Below are 19,465 nucleotides of genomic sequence, written 5' to 3' on the forward strand. Positions count from 1 at the left end.
TTTTTAGGAAACTGCCAGACTGATTTCCAAAGTGGTTAGACTGTCTCACACTCCTACCATCAATGTATGAGTTTCAATTGCTCTATATCCTCATCAACATTTGGTATGGCCAGTCATTTTAAATTTGATCATGTTGTTGTGGTTTTGTTTGTTTCAATGCACAGAGGTTTTGCCAGCTCTTGGCTTCATTTCTACCAAGGGGGGCACATATGTTTAGATGAACCAGGTTAACATATGCTTAGATTAACCAGGTTAGGCCTGCTGTGCCAGTGACGTTATAGTGTTCCTTTTACCCTGTAAAGTGTCCTAGTTTGTGTAAGAAAATATGTGATTTCTCTACTTCTATTCCAACTGGTCATGCCCCCAGGCTGTCTGTCCACAGCCACAAAGGCTCATCAAGGCATTCTGCTCAACAAAGACTTTCCTCCTCTCCAAGGGATTTTTGTGCTTTTCCTGAACATTTTTTCTCGTATCGCAACAGGATCACAGGAGGAAATGAGTGGCATGATGTAGTTTAGTACTGGAGTTGCGGGGTGGGGTGGTAAGTGGAGGGGATAGAAGGAGGGAGTCAGACCAGGTCCTGATGGCATCATTTGAGCTGGATGCAGCCATGCTTGACATAAGCTCCATTCCTTAACTTTTGCACACAACAACACGGACACCCCTCTTTTTTTGTTTACGCTAGTGTAACTTGGATATCTGTCACTTGCAATTAAGTCCTGACTAGTATGCACAGTAGGGGAATGTGCCTCAGAAAGGCAATAGCATTTTGCCAAGCTTTGGCTGCCTCTCATTTCACATCTGGAGTACTTTCTGCCTTCCCTAAGAGTTACTGTTTTTGCTGACCTAGCCCTGGGAATTTAAAGCAGGAGCATTGGTCACATTGGTTGGGGGATGAAACTTCAGAGGACACTAAATGTCCAGGGTCAAAGTATTCAAAACTATCACCTCGTGGTTTGTTTAATCGAATACTCTAGCTACGTGTATCCGCTGTAATTCAGCAGGCTCTTTAATCTTTAACTAAATTATCATTTAGTGGTATGATCCAAAAACTGTTTTGAATTTTGGTAAGCAATCTCCATTTCCAACTAGCATTTTCAGTCTCCTTAATGATTAGATTTAATACTTAGAGAAACATATCGCTATTTACTCAGAGTGCTATACATTCAAACAAGCAACCCTATTAAGTGACGTCTTCGAACACATCTCTAAATAATCTGTGGTGCATGCCCTCTCCTAGCAGCACGGTGCGTTACTAACATTGTTTGAGGACATCTCTCTGTGAGCAGTGCAAAGGTAATTCTCCAGTGGAAGAAAAGAGGAGGTGGAAAGTGGGGAGCAGAAGTTAAAAAGATCCCATTCAGCTCCCCCCGCCCCCCCCGGGAACGTTCTCAGCTTGAATGCATGAATGCAGAACTGAGCGAGGCCCCTGACATGCAGGGTCTCCTTCGCCACAAGGAGTGCCCAGATCCTGCCCCACGCCCCAAAGATGATGTAAACTCAGGCTGGTGGCCTGGTAGTGTTTGCGTCTTGGGCGCCCCTCTCTTCTTTGGGGCTCTTCTTGCCGTAAAGCAGCTTGGCAGGTCTCGCCTCGGGCAAGACTAAACACCCTCCATCCCGCATATCCAGCCCTGGGTCTCTGGTAGCAACCTCCACTCAGGAACTGCAGGACCCAGGGCAACCTCCGTGTGACCCGCCGCTGCCGCCGGAGCATCCGCCCCGCCCATTCGGTCCCTAAATCCCGCCTCCGCGTCCCCGGGGCCCACTCCCTCCCGCCGTGGCCCCGCCCCTGCGCTCCCGCATTCCATCTCCACCCCCACGCGCTCTGTCCGCCCCCTCGCAGCAGGGCCCCGCCTCTCACACTCCCCGGCTCGGCACTCCACCCTCTCGCGTTCTGGCCCCGCCCCCGCACTCCAGGGCCCCGCCCCCGCACTCCAGGGCCCCGCCCCAGCGCTCTCGGGTTCCGCTCTCTTGGGCTCTGGTCTGGCGCTCGGGCCCCGCCCCCACGTTCCCTCTGGAGTCCCGGGGGGAGTTGCCGCGCGGGGGGAGGCGTGGCCGTGGTGCCGGCGGAGGCGCGGGCGGCGCGGCCAGGACTTTGGCTTTGACACGGACGGCGAGCTGGAGCTGTGGCTCTGGTGCTGGGCACCGACGCGGTCCTGGCGGATCCCGCGTCCGAGTCGGGCGCAGGACTTTTCGCCTCGATCAACGCAACTGCGGCGACGCCGCAAGTCCTGGTGCAGCCTCAAGACTTGGTGCAGCCACGGCGGCCGGATTTCGCCGCCGCTGCCGCCTCCGCGCAGCCCTGCAGCTCCTGCCGGCTCTGGGAGAGCGACTCTGAGAGTTTCTCCCGCAGAAAGAGCCGGGACGCGCGGCCCGAGGAGGCCCAGCCACTGACCCGCACACGCGCGGGCACCAGGATTGGAGGCGGGGGGCCCGCGCAGTCCTGGGTTGGGCTCAGGCTTCAGAGCCTCAGGTGGAAGGACGCCCCGGGGGAGCAGCGGAGAGGTGGGGCGCGGGGACCGGCGGCGGGTCTGGTGGGGGTCGATAAAACCGCTTCTCGGTACCTGCCCTAGTAAGGGCGGGATTCCCAAGTTGCAGGTGGTGCTGACTGTCAGGAGGCGGGGTGGGCGTGGGGGATGCTCTCTCCCTTCTGCCCGGGCCCAGGTGGGGGCGACCTAAGGGGGGATGGCCTCATGGCTGCGAGAAGTGAGAGAGGCAGAGACCAGAGATGTGGGCTGATGAGGATAGGTCTCTTTGCAAGAGAAGCAGCTCATAGCCTTTTTGGACCCTAGTGTGACAAAAACCACATCTCTCCAGAGGAAAATCCATATGGGCCAGCCTCGTGCCTGTTCAGGAGTTCACGGACGGGCCATCAGCCTGGGACTCCTGGTTAAAACTCCTGCTCTAGTTAGGGAGTGCAATGCAAACTGATTACCTGATTCAATCGATTTGTGTGCTTATTAATTTGTTTTCCAGGTGGCCAAGTGAAAGGTACTTTTGGACACCCTGGGCATGGAGATTTAGCGTTTGTCTTTGGTAACCGTTTCATTCCCTGCATCCTGAACCTTCCCTCCTTCTGTGCCAGTAAGGTTGTTGGGCTTCCTCCCTAGCCAGAGAGTTCTTCTGTGGGGGTGAGGCCTTCCCGGGCCACTGACCCTGGCCAGCATGGGGAGCACGCTGGGCTGCCACCGCTCCATACCGCGGGACCCCTCGGACCTGTCCCATAACCGCAAGTTCAGCGCTGCCTGCAACTTCAGCAACATCCTGGTGAATCAGGAGCGGCTCAACATCAACACGGCCACCGAGGAGGAGCTGATGACCCTGCCTGGTGTGACCCGTGCAGTGGCACGCAGCATCGTGGAGTACCGGGAGTACATCGGTGGCTTCAAAAAGGTGGAGGACCTGGCACTGGTCAGCGGCGTGGGTGCCACCAAACTGGAGCAGGTCAAGTTTGAGATCTGCGTGGGCAGCAAGGGCAGCTCTGCGCAGCACTCTCCCAGCTCCCTGCGGCGAGACTTGCTGGCGGAGCAGCAGCCTCACCACCTTGCCACGGCCGTGCCCCTCACCCCGCGTGTCAACATCAACACGGCCACCCCGGCTCAGCTGATGAGCGTTCGAGGCCTCACGGAGAAGATGGCTGTCAGCATTGTGGACTACCGCCGCGAGCATGGGCCCTTCCGCAGCGTGGAGGACCTAGTGAGGATGGGCGGTATCAATGCTGCCGTCCTCGACAGGATCCGGCACCAGCTGTTTGCAGAGAGGTCCAGGCCCCCGTCTACCCACACCAATGGAGGCCTGACCTTCACCGCCAAGCCTCACCCCAGCCCTACCTCACTAAGCCTGCAGAGTGAGGACCTAGACCTACCACCAGGGGGGCCCACCCAGATCATCTCCACCCGCCCTTCCGTGGAGGCCTTCGGAGGCACAAGGGATGGGCGGCCAGTGCTGAGGCTGGCCACTTGGAACCTGCAGGGCTGCTCAGTGGAGAAGGCTAACAACCCTGGGGTGCGAGAAGTGGTGTGCATGACACTCTTGGAAAACAGGTGAGGGCGGGGACCCCCCGGGGGCCTGGGGTGTGAGGGCACTTCTTGCATGGCCTCATCTGTGCATGCAAATGAGTGGACTTTTTGGGGGGGGGGTAGGGAGAGGGCAAGATTATCCAATCAGTGTTCTTGAGGCCCCAGCCGATACTGTCACCTGTGGCTGAGCTCTCGTGCTGTAGAATGTTCTGAATACAGCCATTTGGGCTTATGGCCCATATCTTGAACGTGGTATATCTGAGGTCAGTTCATAATTTTGGGGTTAAGTGGAGATTACGTTGGTGTTACTGCTTTGGAGAATGTTGTTTGACTCAGAAGACTTCGTGGGGTTTATACCAGATCAGGCGCTCAGAGGCCTGGGAACTATTGCACAGTTTTGCATATGAGAAAGAGCTAGTTGGATTTTTTTTTTTTTTTTAATGAGAGGGAGAGTGACATTTGTCTCACCAAATATGCCCATTTGTGTGCACAAAATCATCTGAAAGGCCAATTATTTGCAAACACTATACACTGTGTATATTCACCAAAATGCTGTGAATGAATCACTCCTCATTCTTTTTCCTTATTTAGCCTGAAGTTGGTGTTCAGGCCCACAACTGCAGCCCCAGATGTATGTAACCTTTCTTGTCCCGTAGCCAGGAAAGGTCAGGCTGACATGTGGTGAATATTGGCCAGATTTTCCCATTTGAACCCCAGGGGAAGAGACTTGTAGGAAGGGCTCTTACCCCAGCATGTTTACATTATTCACAACACCGCTCTCTGTAGGAACTTCCGTTAACTGCCCCCCCCCCCCATAAAACAAAACAATATGATTGTAGCAGTAACTCCTGCTGTTAGTAAAATAGTGTAGTGTATCATGTAATCAGCTTTGGGAAGGAAAGAAATATTTTTAGTGGTCTCCTCTCCGTCAGAAATCCTCTGATCCTGGTCTTGAGGGATCGTGCCCTGCCACCCGCCAGACATGTAGTATGTTTGTGGCCACCAGCTACTTTTCCTTTGCACTGGCTTGTCAGCGAGCCTGGTAGGGCAACAGTTCAGTGACATGAAGTGTATCCTCAGCGGGCAGTCGCAGTGCATCAGGATAAATGAGTGAGGAGGAAACCAGGTCACACCATTTCCCTGGCACCGTCCCCGTGGCACTGTCATCCCAGGACCGAGGGATCATGCAGCAGGGCAGAGAACTGGACCGGGAGAGCTCCTGAGCACTCCTCCTGCATGGCTGTGTCCTCCGTTTTGCACTGTATGTAGCTCACTCCTTTTGCAAAATCACCTTGTACACAGGTGAGAACTAGACCAGCGCTGGGTGGTATTTATCAGGAATGGGTTGATAATTGTTCTCCTCATCCATTAGCAGCATAGGTGTGTGTATGGGAAAGGCAGGGGGACGGGAGAAGGAGGGATGGCTGTTTAATTCCTATCCTGAGTTTTCTTGAGGCTCCGTTTGGGAGGTGAAGGGGGATGAATCAGGATCTGAAGTTGCCCCAGGGAGAATGACAGACCGGGCAGCTCTTGCCCATTTACCGTGACAGTGATTTTTCAAGTATGGTGTCTGGACCAGCATCAGCGTCAGCTACTGACTCAGAAACCCTGGGTTTCTGTGTTTTCACACACCCTCTGGGTGGTTGCAATACGCACTGAAGTTTGAGCCCCATTGTACTATCTGTTGGGCAATCAGCTGTCCCTGTGGTTTGCTCTGTAAGGCCCCTCCTCCCGCACTGGCTTTTCCGACAAGGTCTGTAAATCCACGCAGGTCTTTCCAGGTACTATGTTTTCTTCGATCGTTCTGGTCATCCCTGCAGTTGTTCGACCTCACGATGCTCTTTCTGGCCAGAGTTTGAGGGACTTATTCCACTTCTAGAACAGATGAATGTGACGGGTAGGAAATGGGAGAGAGAGCAGGGGCCGGTTGGCCTCAGAGTGGGCTCTACTCTGCAGTGTAGACTTGGGTCAGCCAAGGGCGCACTGAGGAGAGCACTAGCAACTCTCAGCCAGCGTGGCGTTAGGATTTGTCCTGGTATTTTCCTCTTTGGATTTCCTGGAGGGACGGTGATTTGTTGAAGACATTTAACGGCTGTCCTCCGGCGAGGGTGCTAGAAGAACTTATCCGGACCTGGTAGGATGGGGAAGGAGACACCTGTAAGTAACCAGGAAGGTGACCTATATCTCCAGCACGTTTCTCACACTTGGCTACCTATGTTGTCCTGTGGCATAGTGGTTTCTTTTGCCTGTTCACAATGTGTTCAGAGTGTTCTGGGCACTCCTAGCATCTTATTAGTGTCCGGTCAACATACAGTAATAGGCTTAGGGCTTGATCCCCTGTAGAGCTGGAGTGGATCCATGTCTGTGTGACTGTCCCAGGACACCCAAACATGGCTGCCTGTTCCTGAGGGGTCACATGTCCTCAGAACAGCAGTGCACATTCCCCAAGAGCTGTGTGTTCATCCTGATTCACAAAAATCTCTCGCATTCCAATTGATCCCTTTATTAGTAAGAGGAAATGCATGTAGTTTGAGCAAGAATGGATGCTGGTAATTTTCTAGGTGGTTCTTATTTTCCTACATGTGTATACGTAATACAGGTCTTCTTGGTATTTTCTGATACTTCCATATTCATTTGGTTTCCCCATTAACTCGGGAAGTAGGTAATGCTTGTTTTTTATTAATGATTCTCCATCTCTGGGAGAGGAGACCAAAACCAAAGAAGTGAAGTGACTTGCATCCGTCCCATAGCTCATTAGTGACCCAGCTGGGACGAGGACCCAGACTTTCTCACTTTAGTCCAGTGCTCTTTACAGGCACGCTGTGTTTTGTAAGCACACTACCTTTACCCTCCCTCTTGTTGAGGCATCGCACCCCCTGCCCAGTCAAGGGCACTTGCCAATTTGTGTGCTAGTCACATTTTAAGAAAAGAAATCCATTGTAAAGGCATTAAAAAAAACAAAAACAAAAAACCTTGGCTCCACCTTTTCTGTATAAAATCGGTGAAATTCCTTAACCTTTCCAAGTCTCAGTTTTTCCATCTGTTAAATGTGACTAATGAAAGAAAGAAAAAAAAAAAAACCCTTGAAAAAATGAAAGAAAAGAAAAAAAAGAAATAACTTCTTTTGTAAAGGGAATAGCTAGCTGGCTCTTCATTTTCCTTTCCGTGGGTTTGCTTTATAGGTACGTTTTCTTCGACCAAAGGGTGCTGGGGTGGGATCCTCAGGGTTAGAGTCCTTTCTTGCCCTGTGAGGCTGCTGCTGGGTGGATGAGCATGTATGAGCTACGAGAAGCCGAGTTTTGCGTGAAGACTGAGGCAGGACAGCAGAAAACTTGCTAATCATACAATGACCAGACGCCCTCAAGGACATCACCCTGTGGCACAGAGCTGACGGTTTTCATCGGATTCCTTTGCCAAATCTCAGTCATAGGCAATGTTTTCTTGTTCAGTGTTTATGAGGCAAAACAAAAAGAGGAATGCTTCTGCTAAGCATCCCTGCAAAATTTGGTAACAGCCCACATATGGAATGAAGATTAATTTTTAATTTTTGCTTTTTGCTGAGTAGCTGTTCTATTTTGAAAAGTCCCTTTGGTTTATGGAAGCATAAGCCCTGGAGGAGCTGACTTTGACAATCTCCAAAAAAAATAAAGACGTTTAATATCCCACTTGCACATTTCCCCATGGCCTCTATCAGAAGGGAACCTGTCAAAGTCTTCCGCCTTGTAATGCTCTAAATCTGTTTTCTTGCCACATGTCTGTCTGCGGTACCAAAGCACAACGTGAATTAGTACTGATTGTGAGAAATGGGATTTTGGTTGATCAGACTTGATTAGTAGGATCCATGTGGACACAAGCCATCGTGTCGTTTGATTCATTCATTGAAAACTATGTATGGAGTAGCTGCTGGGTACATGCATATGCTAAATGCAGGAGCCAGCTTGGCCTGTTATTTAACTTGAGTTAAGTAAATATGAATCAGCTTGGGTGGCTCAGTCTCAGAATAGTCTGAGAAATCCAGATTTTTTTGGCGGGGGGGGAGTCACTGAGTGTGACTGATTTCAAGTTGCATTTTTCCCCTCCGAATAATGAGCTTATCCTGGGTGATTGAAAGGTGGGTAGATGCAGCCAGACATAACATCTGAGGCAAAATGGCCAGAATCTTCTTAAAGCAGAAATAACTGAAAACTGTGGAAACTGAGGCTCAGAGTGATGAAATAGCATCTGTGTGGCCTTCAGAAATGTGGATTGGGGTCAGGATTTGAAGCCAGGCTTTGTCTGATTTTAGGTCAGGGAGTGGAAGTGTCTCTTCCCAAACACCGTGTCCTTTGACTGACCCTTGGCCCACCTGCTGTTTCCTCCCTGTCTTGGACCTTAGGGTGGCCAGGCACCAGGGCTTCACCTAGACTCCTAGGGCTCAGTCAGGCTTCCTTCCTGTTTTTGTTACTCTGAAGGACAGGGCTGATGGCCAGAGGTGGAGCCATCCAGAGGGCGTCAGGGCCTCTGTACCCGACCCCTCAAATGTGAGTCTGTGACCTTGGCTCAACTTCAAGGTAGAGTTCCGGTTTTGTGAGCCAAGGCGTTCTGGGTGGTTTCCAGAGGGAAAGGTGGTCGGTAATAAGACTGCTGTTGGTTAGTAAGAGAAGATAGTGTGACTGAAGGGAAGAACTGGTGTGTGCACGAGGCAGGCTTTGTTTTATCACAGGGAGAGATGTTAGTTTGTCGTACAAGATGGCCCCATTTGGGATCTGATTTGGGAGGTTTGATGGTATTGCTTCTCCCAGGGGATATTCATTTCTCTATTACTATTCCTTCAACAGATACTTTTTGAGCTCTCACTAGGTACCAGGTTCTGCATCAGACTCCTAATAACAAGACACAGTCCCTGCTCTCATGTTAGGTGGGGAGATGGACAAGTCAATACCTAATAGATAATTACAGATAGTGGTGAATGCTGAGGAGGATGGAGGCGAGTTGAAGAGAAGCCTGCTGAGGGGGATGGGGGTCAAGGAAGGCCTCAGCTAAAGCTGATGGATGAGAAGGATCCAGGCATAGAAAAAGCTGGGGGAAGAGTACTCACTAGAGGAACCAGCAAGTGCAAAGGCCCTGAGAGTGCTTGTTCTAGACAGAAAGCCAGAGTTCTGGGAATGGTGGGTGGCGGGGAGCTGGGGGGAGAACAGGGGGAGGGGGAGGCAGGGCCAGATGGGTGGGGCCTCTAGGGCTCTTATTTTAACAGGAGGAGGCCACAGAGGATTAGAAGCAAAGGTTGGTGACTTACCTGTTACCAGGCTGTTCTAGCTGCTGGAGTTGGGGGAGGCACACGGAGCAGGTCCTGGAAGTTGGGAAGAGGGTACAGTTTGAGAAAGTTGAGTCGCAGAGTCAAGACTACAGAGGATAGTGATGGGGAGAAGGGGGAGTGGGTGGTGATGAGAACATCCTTTAGCTGCAAAGACTGCAAAGCCATGCCTGTGTTCTGGATGTTGGGGGGGATTAACCATGTGGATTCCTAGAAGGCAGGCTCAGAGGTGGTTAAGGAATGCTGGGCTAGCCCGCACGCCTCTGCATTGCGTTGACATGATGCAACTTGCCGGCCTCACCCCTCCCTCTATTCTTGCCTATTCCTGTGGACAGGTCCACAGTGCTCCTTCTGGATGGGAGGGTCTCCGTCCATAGTGAATGGAGGAAGAGGCCTTGTGGTCTGTCCTCTGTGCAAACCAGGTGTCTGATGGGGCCACTTTCTTTTTAGTATCAATTATATATGTAACAAGGGCATATTTGGGGGGTTTGGGGTACGTATTTCTTTTTTTTTTTTAAAGATTTTATTTATTTGACAGAGCACAAGCAGAGGGAGAGAGAGGGAGAAGCAGGCTCCGTGCTGAGCAAGGAGCCCGATGTGGGACTTGATCCCAGGACCCTGGGATCATTACCTGAACTGAAGGCAGACGCTTAACCGACTGAGCCACCCAGGCGTCCCTGGGGTACCTATTTCTATTAAAAGATATTTAAGTGAATTTAATTCAACATTGATTGAGCACCCCCTCCTTGTCCCCCCCCCCCCCAGGGGGGGACATAGGGAGAGCCCCCCCTGTGGTCAAGGAGCTCACAATCTGTCAAGGGGACACATCCACTGGTACTTACCAGCGTGCCATGGGCTCTGAGGGAGGAGGTGAAGCTTAAGCACAGGGATCTGATACCTGTGTGCTGGGCTCCGGAGGTATATGAAGTTCTCATATAGGGGAAGGATGTGGGGCTAGGACCAAGTCAGGTGGTTGGGAGGGAGCTAATGTGGAGAGGAGGGTGGGGTTTCAGCAATAAGCGCATGGTGGCCATCAGGGTGAAAGTCAGCAGCCCCCCTCAGGGGTCCAGGCTGGCTCGCCGCCCAGGCTTATAATCTGAAATATTCGGGCAGGGAGCACAGCAGGTTTCCACGAACAGTGCCCCACAGTAGGGAATCGTATTGAGGTAGGTGTTATTTGCAGTGTGTTATTTTTATCTCAAAATTATCCTACTTTACACAAGATTTTATCTCAGAATTCCTTAATAACGATTTTTGCCAATAACAAAATGATGCATTCCACTAGAATTTGATGTGCTCGTCGTAGACACCCCGGTCTGGGTGTAGTGATGTGCAGTTGAGTGGAAATTGCACACCAGTGATGGCTGGCATTGAAACATCCAGCAGATGCCACAGAAATGCCCCGCCCCACCTCCAGATGTGTAGTCCTCAACAAATATTTAGGGACCCCGGAAGCTTCCTGACCCAGAGGCTTGTGCCTGTACGCAGGCGTGGTCTGGACCGCAGCTCTTGCTGCGGTATTTCAATCGACAGCTGCCAGACAGCTGGAGAGGAACCCTGGGGAGCTATGCTCGGAGTAGATGTTTCATTGTAAAGAAAGGTCTTGAATTCTCCTACCAAACTGTTGGGTAAAGAAACCCTGGGTTTTCTTCCCCGAGCACAGCTCCCTACCTCTGTTGCTTTAACATTTGTTTCCAACAGTCCTGTTTCCTGCGAATTCTATTTTGGCTCAGCCATTACCTAATTAAGCTGTTGTGCTGGGCCTTCAGTTCTTTTATCTAGAGGCCACCGTAAGCTCCTGAAATGCAGTGCCACGGCCAAGAGAGCGTTGTTCATGTTGCCGCATTTAAGGCTGCGTGCACTTGGAGTGCGTTTTTTTTTTTTTAATTTAATTTTAATATGTTATGTTAGTCACCATACGGTACATCATTAGTTTTTGATGTAGTGTTCCATGAGTCATTGTTTGCGTATAACACCCAGTGCTGCATGCGGAACATGCCCTCCTTAATACCCATCACCGGGCTAACCCATCCCCATACCCCCCTCCCCTCTAGAACCCTCAGTTTGTTTCTTAGAGTCCATTGGAGCATGGTTTTATCGTGTTCCAGGGATCCAAATCCTGTTTGCTCCCCCAAAAGTTGGTAGGTAACATCTGTACTTTGTCTTTCTTAGCTTGTGCTAAAAGCACCGTGTCTTTTAAAGCAGGAGGTCTCGGATGGATTCTTGTTTTTCTTTTTTTAAATATTGCTCCAATATCCTGTTAGAAGAAAAAAACAAACTTCTTCAGAATGTATTTTCGATAAGCAAATTCAGTCTGACTTAACATTTTTTGCAGTCTTCATTTTCTTAAATGGTGAAAAAGTAAACATTTTGGTGGCCTCAAAGTACCAATGATCAGCATCAGGCCATGGCTCATCTGGCCGTCCTCACTGAGTGGGCAGTCTCTGCTTGTCAGGCTACTTGTTGCTTTACTGGTCAGGTCTTCACGAAGTGGTTCCCAGTCATTTATAAGTTGAGGACTCATTTAAAACAAACAAACAAACAAAAAAACCCAGTAAAATTCTGCACATCCCTCCCACCACCCAATGGTGGTTGTACTTTCAGTGTCTTCATGGAGGTAGTAGTTACACTAAGAACAGAAACAATGATAATTAACACGGATCATTCCTGTGGCTGAGTTCCAGAGCCTAGTAGCTTCACAAGTGGGTATCACCAGTAACCCTCTTGTACAGATACGGAGAGATGGCTCAGAGAAGCGGAATAATTTTCCCCAAGGTCACACAACTTTTAAGTGGCTGAGTTTGGACTATAACCCAAGCAATTAGTCCCCAAAGTTTAATGATAAAAACTACTCTGAGCTCACTAATGCTTTTGCATGTACTTGTATTTATGCATCGCCCCAGCCTGCATACCTGCATACTAGACTAGAGCACAGTCTAACCAACCTGGTTTGAGTTCCCTAGGTCATGATATTTTGTAAGTTTGTTGATCTATGATGTTATCTGTGTGTGTAGCTTGTCCTTATTTCTTCAGAGTGGAGCAAGGATATTCGCAAAGCAATCTGAGTGCAGGATACTGTAATTTTACGACTTTTCAGTCTTTTACAATTGTCCTGCCCACACCTATTATGACAACAGTTTCTTTGAACAACTTGCTTTTAGAAGCTTCCCAAGCATTTGTCTTAGTTTTCTTAGAAACCACTTCTCTTTCTGCCCACTATTTCATCTGTTGATGTCACACTTTAGGAGACCACAGTCACATGTACAACTGACATAAACAAACCTGGGGACAGATACAGCTGAGCCTGGGTGAGCACATGATGCACAGTTGATCTGGCCAGGAGTCCTGGGTGTGTCACGGGCATCCATCCCTCAGCATGTTTTCCGAAGGGACTGAGGATAGTCTGCTGGGTCTCCCGAGTAGAGGTTGGTTAGGAGAACATCTATGGTATTTTGAAAACTGCTGGTACCGGGGCCCCTGAGCCCACGTGATATTATTTCTGTAGCCTTTTAAGGCAATTTTTGCCATATATGTATATTTCATATATTGCATTTTGCCGTATATGTATATTGCATATATTGCATTTTGCCGTATATGTATATTGCATATATTGCATTGGCAGTAACTGTAGGTTGGTACTGACCTACTATTATTTTTCTCTAGAATATTGACTCAAACGTTGTAACTAGTTATAAGGTCGGGGGCTCATTGTCCCAAAACACCCACCCCCCCAAAAAATCTCTTGCAACTTTTAGAAATAAAAGAGGTGAAGAAGTAATGAGCTTTTTTTGTTGTTGTTGACTGAAGACCCATACTAGTCAGCATTTTCTCAGTGACATAGATGGGCTGCTTATGACATTTCATGAATAACAGTAAGCTGGGAGGGATTTAAGCAAGTGCACTGGACTAGATAAAGTACCTTGTGAAGTACCTCCCCAAATGTGTAACTCTGCACTTTCTCTTTTAACTGGTCTGAATTTAATTTAATTTTCAGGTTTAATTTTTGTTAATGTTAAATACATGTCCCTACACGTGAAACTGCACAAGAGACTGTTGTATTGCTCTACACAGGTGCTGAACTCAGTTAAATGCCAGGCAAGACTTCAATTATGTTACTGTTAATGCTTCCAACATTTCTAATAAAAATGCAAGTAGTTCTTAAATATCGCTAGAGTTTCAATTTAGAAAGAGAAGTTGCTTCTGTCCTTTAAACTTTGGGGTAAATTTAATTGAAGAGCTTCTGAGATTATAAGATGGTTGTTTAAAATGTTACCATTTGCAACCATTTATCAAATCTATGAGTATCAGGCATTGCTTGTCACTGATCTACCAAAGCAAGGTATAGAAATAAACTAGGTGATGGGAACTACTACTTGCTAGATGGGAACGACAGGCTGATTAATAAAACCAAAACATCTTGGGGAAAAAACAGAAATAAATGGGTTGGAGAGTGAGAGATGACTGCAAGATCACCCATAAACCCTGATTTCAAATGCAGTGCTTTCCTTCATCAAACAGCTGTGGTATTTTTATTGATGGATTGTATTGGTAAAGGTTATGTTTTTAAATGTATACATTTCTTCTAAATCACAAAAGTCTCTTCCAATCCTGAGGCTTTTTCGAGAGAGGGAAAATGATCACTATTTCTGCCAAATGCCCTTCAATTCTGAGAAGGAAAAGCGCTTGTTCCTATGGGTAAGATGTGTATTCGTTTGCTACGGCTGTCCTAACAAAGTACCACAGGCTGGGTGGCCTAAACAACAGAAATTTATTTTCTCACACTTCTGGAGGCTGCAGGTCCAGAATTAAGGTGCTGATAGGGTTTTTGTTTGTTAGTTTTTGTTTTTCTGAGACCTTCCTCCTTGGTTTATAGATGGACCTGTCTTCTCTTTGTGTTCAAATGGTCATCCCTCTGTACCTCTGTGTGTCCAAATTTCCTTTTCTTCTTCTTCTCCTTCTCCTTCTTTCTTCTTCTTTTTTTTTAAGTGGGCTCCACACCCAGGTGCCTAACGTGGCGCTCAAACTAATGACCATGAGATTAAGACCTGAGTTGAGATCAAGAGTCGGACGCTTAACTGACTGAGCCACCCAGGCGCCCCAACCAAATTTCCTCTTCTTATAAGGACACCAGTCATATTGGATTGGGGCCAATCTGATGGGATTATTTTACCTTCATTACCTCTTTAGAGACCCTGTCTCCAAATGCAGTCACATAATGGGGGTTAGGACTTCAGCATATGACTTTTGGGGACACAATGATGCAAGAAAAATCGCCCAGGGATTCCTTCTTGGCTCCTTGTGAGGAGTCTGCATCTCTGGGTTTTTCCTGGACAGGTGATGATTCAGGGTACTTGTTTAACAGTTTAAATGCTAGAGAATGCTGTATGAGAGTCCTGGAGTGACAGTCTGCTGGACAAGAGGGATGGCTTTCTTGCCAGCCTCAGTCAGCATGGACCAGCTCTTAGGGGCTGGGATCCTCGAACGTCTCTCTTTGCAACTTGCCAATCCTTGGTTTTCTCCTGAAATGCAGCAGTGACCTGAAACTTTTTACCCACCCTGCCAAGAGAGCAGCTCCACTTTGCCGAGTTCCTTGCTTACCCTTGGCTGCAAGTGATGGTGACACTCAAGTGTGTCTGCCCTTTCAAATTTAGTGCCCTTTAGAAGTGCTGGGGAAAGGTGAGATTCAGAGGGACCACCATGAAGTCCACGCAAGTTCAGCTGTCCTTGGCTTGTATTGTGAAGCACTGTAGCTGTGGGCTCCCCTGTTGGCATAGGGTCCCCTCTGGAGGGGAACCTGTGTGGTGTCATCTGCACTCCGAGACTGTAGTACCACCTACTTTCAGCGCCGTAACACTCAGGGATTTGTGGGAAGAAGAAACCACCGCTGATGTTTACTGACTCTATTTTACCCCAGGTGTGGTGGCTGAACCTTTTATCTTCACACCATCCCAGTGAGGTAGGTAAAGTATCCCACCTTGCACATAAGGAAACTTAGCTTAAAGAATTTGAGTAAACTCACTCAAAGTCATATGGTTGGTGCGCATGGAGCAAAACTTCAAAGCGAGGAAGAATTACTTGGAGCCCAAAGCCTTTTATACTCAAAGGCAGAGAATCCATCAGCTTGAAGATTTCCTAGGCTTTTTGTCTCTGGAAAGCATGAAGAGACAAGTTTAATTGGGGGGATACTCGTGGAGTGGGTCGCAGCTAATACTGAAGAAATCATCCCATTTATCATCTGGTGAAGTCAGGAATGTGGGGCTTTCGGGGTGCTGAATTTTTTAAAAATTGCAATATAATTTACATACCATACAATTCACTCTCCTAAAACGTACAATTTGATGGGTTTTGGTAGATTCACAAAGTTGTGCAACCTCATCATTGTAACTAGAACATTTTCATCACCCCAAAAGGAAACTCTATACACATTAGCAATCACTCCCCCTCTTGCCCCCGCACCAGCACGTGGCAACCACCAAGCTGCTTTCTGTCTCTATGGATTTGGGTATTCTGGACACGTCATATAAATGGGATTACATAATATGTGGCCTTTTATGTCTGGCTTCTTTTACTTAGCATGTTTCGATGTTCGTCCATGTTGTGGTATGTATATTTCTTTTTTTTAATGGCTGAATACCATTCCATGATATGGATATACCACATTTTCTTTATTCAGTTGTCAGCTGATGGACAATCGGGTGGTGTCGCCTTTGTGGCTACTATGAATAATACTGCTGTGAACGTTCATGTGCAAGTTTTTGTGTGGACGTATGTTTTAATTTCCCTTGGGTATGTACGTAGGCGTGGAGTTGGAGTTGCTGAGTCACGTGGTAATTCTATGTTTAACATTTTGAGGAACTGCTACACTGTTTTCCAGAATGGCTGCACCATTTTATATTCCCCCCAGGAATATATGAGGTCTCCTATTTCTCCACATCCTCCCTAACATTTGTTTTCCCTTTTTTTTCTCTTTTTCTTTTTCTCTTTTTGATTATAGCCATACTGGTGGGCGTGAAGTGGTATCTTATTAGGGGTTTGAGTTTCCCTAATGACTAATGATAATGTTGAGCATCTTCTCATGTGTTTACTGCCTTTTGTAGATCTTCTTTGGAGAAATGTCCGTGCAGATCTGGGTGGGCTGTTTTCACACCTGTTTCCAAGCTGATAAAATACAGGATATTTTTATGCTGACTCCCTTTTTACTCCATATTCCCCGTCTTCCTTGCCCCTTAATCACGGGGTCATTATACTGGAGCCTACACTAGAATAATCACTTTGTAATAGGAAAAAGGGCCCACCATCCTACAGGAACAACCCTTTGCCCCAGCCCCATCTGGGGAGGAACTTTGAGAATTCCGTTTTGCGCTTCATTATTTTGGCTGGAGCAGTCTGTCAGCACTGTACTTTCAACACTGTCCTTGAGAAGTACTTGGTGTCCTCTGATTTTTATATTTAAAGTATGTGTTTTGGATGGAACTTTAGCACTTTTTATCTAAAGCCAAATGTAACATACCCTATGCCAGGATTTGCAATGAGAGGTGAACTTTGGATAGTTCATGACAATATCTGCAAATCACAGGACCCCGGGCCAGGAAAGAACCTTGAAGGAGCACTTTCCATAAGACTCTGCCTAAGTCATCACAGACAAATGAAATTTTGTATATATTCTTTTGAACCCAGCTGTGGAGATTTGAGTCCTTCCTATACTTTTCAGTGTATGGCACCCTGTGTCACCCATCAGTGCTAGGCCCCACTTCTGTTTGGTTTTATTTTAAAAATGTATTTTCATCTTCATCCCCATCCCCTTTCATCCCCTTCCATAGATCCCCAGTGCAAAGTGTTAAATCAATGTCCTTAGACATATCTTTGAAAAATGGAGTGCCTTTAACCTGCAAACACCTCATGTTTTTATGGTTGCCAGCTAGCTCTTCACTCCTGACGGCTGCTTCGTCACCAGCCATGTGCAAGGACAGATACCACGTATGCTCACCCATCCCCCAGCAGTGACACACGAGGCTGCCTTGGGCTCCCTGTTACTGGTGAGGCCAGCGTGTCCTTCACATCCTTTTCAGCCATTAGGGTTTCCTCTTTGGGGAACACCTTTTCTCAACTTTTGCTCATTTTGTAAACTTTAAAATCAAATTTAAATATTTTATTATTATTATTTTTAGTTGTTTGGAAGTGTTTGTGCACATTCTAGATGCTGATCCCCAGAGATTGCAGAAAGCTCTTCTCCCCGCCCATTACCCTCTGTTCACTTTGTCTCAAGGACAGTGTTTCTGTGCCCTTATGCAACAGAAATTCTTCATCTTGACGTGGTCGAGTCTGCCAGTTTCCCTTCTGGAGGCTGCTTCACAAATCCATCTCACCCCGAGTTCACACCTACATCTTCCTCTTCACTTCTACATTTATAGTTTTGACCTATCTGGAGAATACCTTTGTGTAGGGACAAGGTGGGGACCCACTTTCGTTATTTTCAATTTTCCTAATACCACCTACACACAAGTTATCTTTTGGCCCCTGATTTGGGACGCCACCCTTATATGTGTTCATCACTCTCATGGTCCATTTGTGTGCATCTGTGTCTTTCCCATAATGTTAATACCGTGGCATCTGGTCGGGGGAGTGTCCTTTGTTCTTCTACTTCAAGATTTCCCTAACTGTAAATTTTAGAGTGAGTGCACATCTCAAACATCCTGTTGGAATTTTGATTGGAATTGCATTAACTTTACAGATGAAGTTGAGAAAATTTGACATCATTGCAATATTAACTTGCTCTTTCTTTGAATATCTGTATTTTTTCCTTTATTTAAGTCTTCTTTTGGAACATTTGAAAGATCTTCACGTATTTCTCCATAGAGGTCCTATGCATTCTTTGTTAGGTCAAATCTTAGGTACTTTGATTCCTTATTTTTAAAATCCCCAGAGCATGAAGTTTCAGTTTTGTTCTGTTACTCATTTTAGTGTTTAACCATCCTTATTAGCATCCTCCACTTACTGTATATCATTGACTTCTAGTTTAGGCCCATTTTGCCGAATCTTTCCTGGTTTAAGTAAAAACCAGCCAGCCAGAACCTCTGTGAGCCTCTCTCTGGACACTTGAAGTCCTCCATCTAGTTTCCTTCCAACTTATAGTCTCGCTCTGAATAATGTAACTTCATTTTGCCTTTCTTCGTGGTTCGTATTTTTCAAGGATAAGTCAATTCTCTGATAAATCAATAAGCTAGACCTCAGATCGTCCTTTTTTAATTTTTTTTTAAGTTTCTTTATTTCTTTTACTAATGTCTACACTCAACTTGGAGCTTGAACCCACAACCCTGAGATCCCGAGTCACATGCTCTCCTGACTGAGCCAGCCAGGTGCCCCAGATTGTCCTTGTATGAGTAGATATACAAATATGAGTGAACTCAGTGGAAGAATCTAAAGACATGCCACTGGCTTAAAAACCAAACCAATCCCTCCCCAAAAAAGTAGTGACCCTAAATTATAAATGTTTAAATTTAAAATTAATTTTATTTGTGCATAACAACCCTAGCAGTGAGTTGCATTTTATTGCAGCTCAAATTTGAGATCAGAGACCTGGGAATTATCTTTAATAGTTCAAACATCATTTATAGAGTCTCATTTTTATAAATCTTACTTGCTTCTCACGTGTCCGTGGATTCCTGTGAGTCTGACCACAGACATATGTCTGTACATGGCTCCACCCACAGAGTGTCTGGGTGTGTGTGAGTTATAAATATACCCATCATTTTAAATAGATCTTTATCTTTCGTGTTAATTGCTTCTTTCTTCTTCCACTGTAAGTGAGTAAGTCGAGTTGGGAGGACCTGTTTGCAGTTGGCTGTGTACTTCCTTCTAACTAATGATTTGTAAGTTCTCCTCTGAAGTTGTTTCAGCCCAGCCCAATGGTACCTGGCATCTGATTTCACCTAAAAGCAGCCCAGGTGAAAATGAGTAATTTCTTTTCCTATAATTGGGTCTTCAAATGGCCTGGGGGCTGTCAAAGTCAACGTCAGGTGCCATGACCTGGGTCTTTTGTGTAGTTCAAAGTCAAACTGTGTCGTTTGTTTTTGGGGTCCAAGTCAGGGCCTTTAGTTTTGATGTGAAACATTTAAAACATACAGAAAAATGTAAATAATGCTTGGCCCTTTTC

At 47.0% G+C, this 19,465-nt stretch overlaps 1 protein-coding gene across 2 annotated transcripts in view; it reads left to right on the forward strand.

Moving 5' to 3' along the window:
- Positions 1 to 2,067: 2,067 nt before the first annotated feature.
- The window catches only part of EEPD1 (endonuclease/exonuclease/phosphatase family domain containing 1), a 108,827-nt gene continuing 91,429 nt past the window's right edge, over positions 2,068 to 19,465 (forward strand). The window contains exons 1-2 of one of the 2 annotated variants that reach the window (XM_044919907.1): positions 2,068 to 2,473; positions 2,977 to 4,043. In XM_044919907.1, the coding sequence (XP_044775842.1) occupies positions 3,166 to 4,043 (878 nt within the window). In that variant the 5' untranslated portion in view covers positions 2,068 to 2,473; positions 2,977 to 3,165. Of the gene's footprint in view, positions 4,044 to 19,465 lie in introns of both variants that reach the window. The other variant, XM_044919906.1, reaches the window with a different exon arrangement.

Source organism: Neomonachus schauinslandi, chromosome 12 (assembly GCF_002201575.2).
Source record: "Neomonachus schauinslandi chromosome 12, ASM220157v2, whole genome shotgun sequence".
NCBI classification, from domain to species: Eukaryota; Metazoa; Chordata; class Mammalia; order Carnivora; family Phocidae; genus Neomonachus; species Neomonachus schauinslandi.